Source organism: Impatiens glandulifera, chromosome 8, assembly GCF_907164915.1.
Source record: "Impatiens glandulifera chromosome 8, dImpGla2.1, whole genome shotgun sequence".
In the NCBI taxonomy this organism is placed as follows: Eukaryota; Viridiplantae; Streptophyta; class Magnoliopsida; order Ericales; family Balsaminaceae; genus Impatiens; species Impatiens glandulifera.
The window spans coordinates 29,325,103-29,327,589 of NC_061869.1; the positions used below are offsets into that span (position 1 = coordinate 29,325,103).

The 2,487-nt window shown below is 34.5% G+C and overlaps 1 protein-coding gene across 1 annotated transcript; it reads left to right on the plus strand.

The window, feature by feature from the left end:
• Positions 1 to 453: 453 nt before the first annotated feature.
• LOC124913246 (inner centromere protein A-like) lies at positions 454 to 1,972 on the plus strand. The gene is made up of 2 exons (XM_047453842.1): positions 454 to 538; positions 1,698 to 1,972. The coding sequence occupies exons 1-2, from the start codon at positions 454 to 456 to the stop codon at positions 1,970 to 1,972; spliced, it is 360 nt and encodes a 119-aa protein (XP_047309798.1).
• The last annotated feature ends 515 nt before the right edge of the window (positions 1,973 to 2,487 follow it).

Here is a 2,487-nt window from a genome sequence, read left to right on the forward strand (position 1 = left end):
AAACCTCTAGAGATTTCACGGCACAATCGGCACGAACGACACGATTGGCACGATCAACACGAACGGAAAAACAACACGATTGTCACACTATAAAGGGCACGATTTTGCTTGTTATGGTCGCGATTGCTAGTCGCTCAAAGTCGTTTGTCAAATAAAGAACGTGCGCACAATCGGCACGATTGACACAATAGGCATGATCGACACAATCGACACGAATGGCACAATCGACACAATCAACATGAAAGATACGGTATTGACTCTAATAACTAGGTCATTTATTCATCTGCAAAGCTTGGTTGGAAGGTTATGGTTTCTAGTTTACAATGTTCTGTAATAGTTAGGGTTTCTAGTATACCTTATACTGTTATTGCTCTGTTTTGTTGTTGTGTTCTGCTATTCATCAAAATGGGAAGAAAGAAAATCAATAATAATAAGTAAGTCAGAGAATTTGTGATGGAAGGTTTAAGAGAGGTAGCTGAAAAAGAAATCGATAGGATTGCTGATGAAATTAACCATGAAAAACAGGAATGCAACAAAGGTAAAGAACCAATTACTAATATAAATTCTGAAGAAAATACAGCAGAAAATAAGGGTAAATGAACGAATATGGAAGGTTGGGTATAATGAAAGAGAAAACCTCTTTGGACTTAAAAATCAAATCACAAAGATACTAATGAATGCAAAGAAATGAGAGATTGTGCTCAATAAATAGAAATTAGAGCAAACAACCGTCCAATTGAAAATATATTATCTTCAAGATTGGAACCTATTGAAGAAGGAAGAATACGAAAAGATAGTATACTGGTTAGTGGAAACAATGAGGGAGCTAATAAGTCCCCAAAATCAAAGACCTATATTATCAGGAGCAATTCCAACTATAAGGTAAATGAAGTCTGGAAAAAGAATGCGGAAAATAAAGCAGAAGATCATTCATACAAAGGTAAAATCTACTTGGATGAGTTTAAAACAAAAGTTGAGATTCTCAACTCTTCTTTTGAATTTAAATTGCCCACTAAAGTGGAGGAGAAATGCGTCAAAGAATGGGAAAATGTAGTTGTTGGAAACTACATAGAAAAGAACCGTGTATCTTTTCCAAACACTAAGGAATCACTAATGAAACAATGGGAGAAGAGGAGAATGGAGAAGGTTTTTACAAACATCTATGATCTCTATTTTCTACAATTCAAAAAGGGAAGGAACGTGGAGGATATTTTGAAAATTGGGCATACTTATATTGGATCCAACTGTATGAAGTTGGAGAGATGGTATGAAGAATTGAGCCTTCTAAGAAAGCCAAAGAAAACAACACAAATATGGTTCAAACTTAGGAACATCCCAGCACACGTGTATAATGCAGAAGCTCTAAGTCACTTTGCTAGTCTATTGGGGAAACTATTATATATGGACCCAATTAAAGAGGAAGGAGAGCACCTTATTTTTGCTAGAATAAACATTGAAGTGAATCCTTAAAGTACACTACCAAAAAACATGACAGTTGTTGATAGGAATGGAAAACCCACAGTCATGGAAATCTCATATGAATGGAGGCCAAACAGGTGTGTTTTCTGCAATACTTTCCAACATGTTAGTATTAAATGTGCAAATCAGAAAAGCCTGGGAAGCAAAAAAGCAGAAAAATGAAACAAAATAATCAAGAATGGGAGAGCATATTGTGGACAAAAATTAAGAAAATGCAGAGGAAGAAATCAAGAATGATTCCAAGAAAAAGAAAAGCAGAAAAAGAAAGAAAGTAAAGGGACTCAAGGATAAGAGGAAAAGAAAATTTTCTGTAATGCGAGGGATCAGGATGGAAAGGGAAGATGAACCTCAAGTTATTGTTGAAGAAACTCAAGAGAAAAACACCCGAAATTTCAAAGCTGAAACAGATAATGCTAAAGCCGTTAAAGAAGATTCCAAAACCCATGTGGAGTTTGAAGCCGAACCTAAAGATAATGAAGACAAGAATACATAAATTCAAGTTGAAGATAACAAAGGTAAAAGCCCTAAAATTCTCAGAAATAATTCTTTCTATCAAATCAGAACGGGCTCGTACAAAGAGAGAATTCAAAATGAGAATCAACAATACTCATCATCCTCTTAAATACAATCTCCTTTTAGTAAGAGGAAGAGGAAGAGGAAGGGGAATAATGCATCTCAATGAAAATAGATGGCATGCGAAAATCTCAGGCTGGGATGGTTAGGTTTGAATGTAGTCTTTTCTGTTTGTAATCTCTATTTTGTAGAATGTATGAATGCTACTAATCAGTTTTTTTAGGGTCTTTTGATTGTCATCCTTAATCATATCTAGGTTTTTTTATAGCTTTGATTTCTGACCCTCCCACTATTGGGATTTTAATGAAATGGTTTTAACCGTTTTCCCCAAAAAAATGTTCTAATCAAGTAAGTTTAATTTATTTGATAAATTTTAATCGAAATATATATATATATTGTTTGATGTTTATGGATAAGCCTTTTGAACGTAGTCAC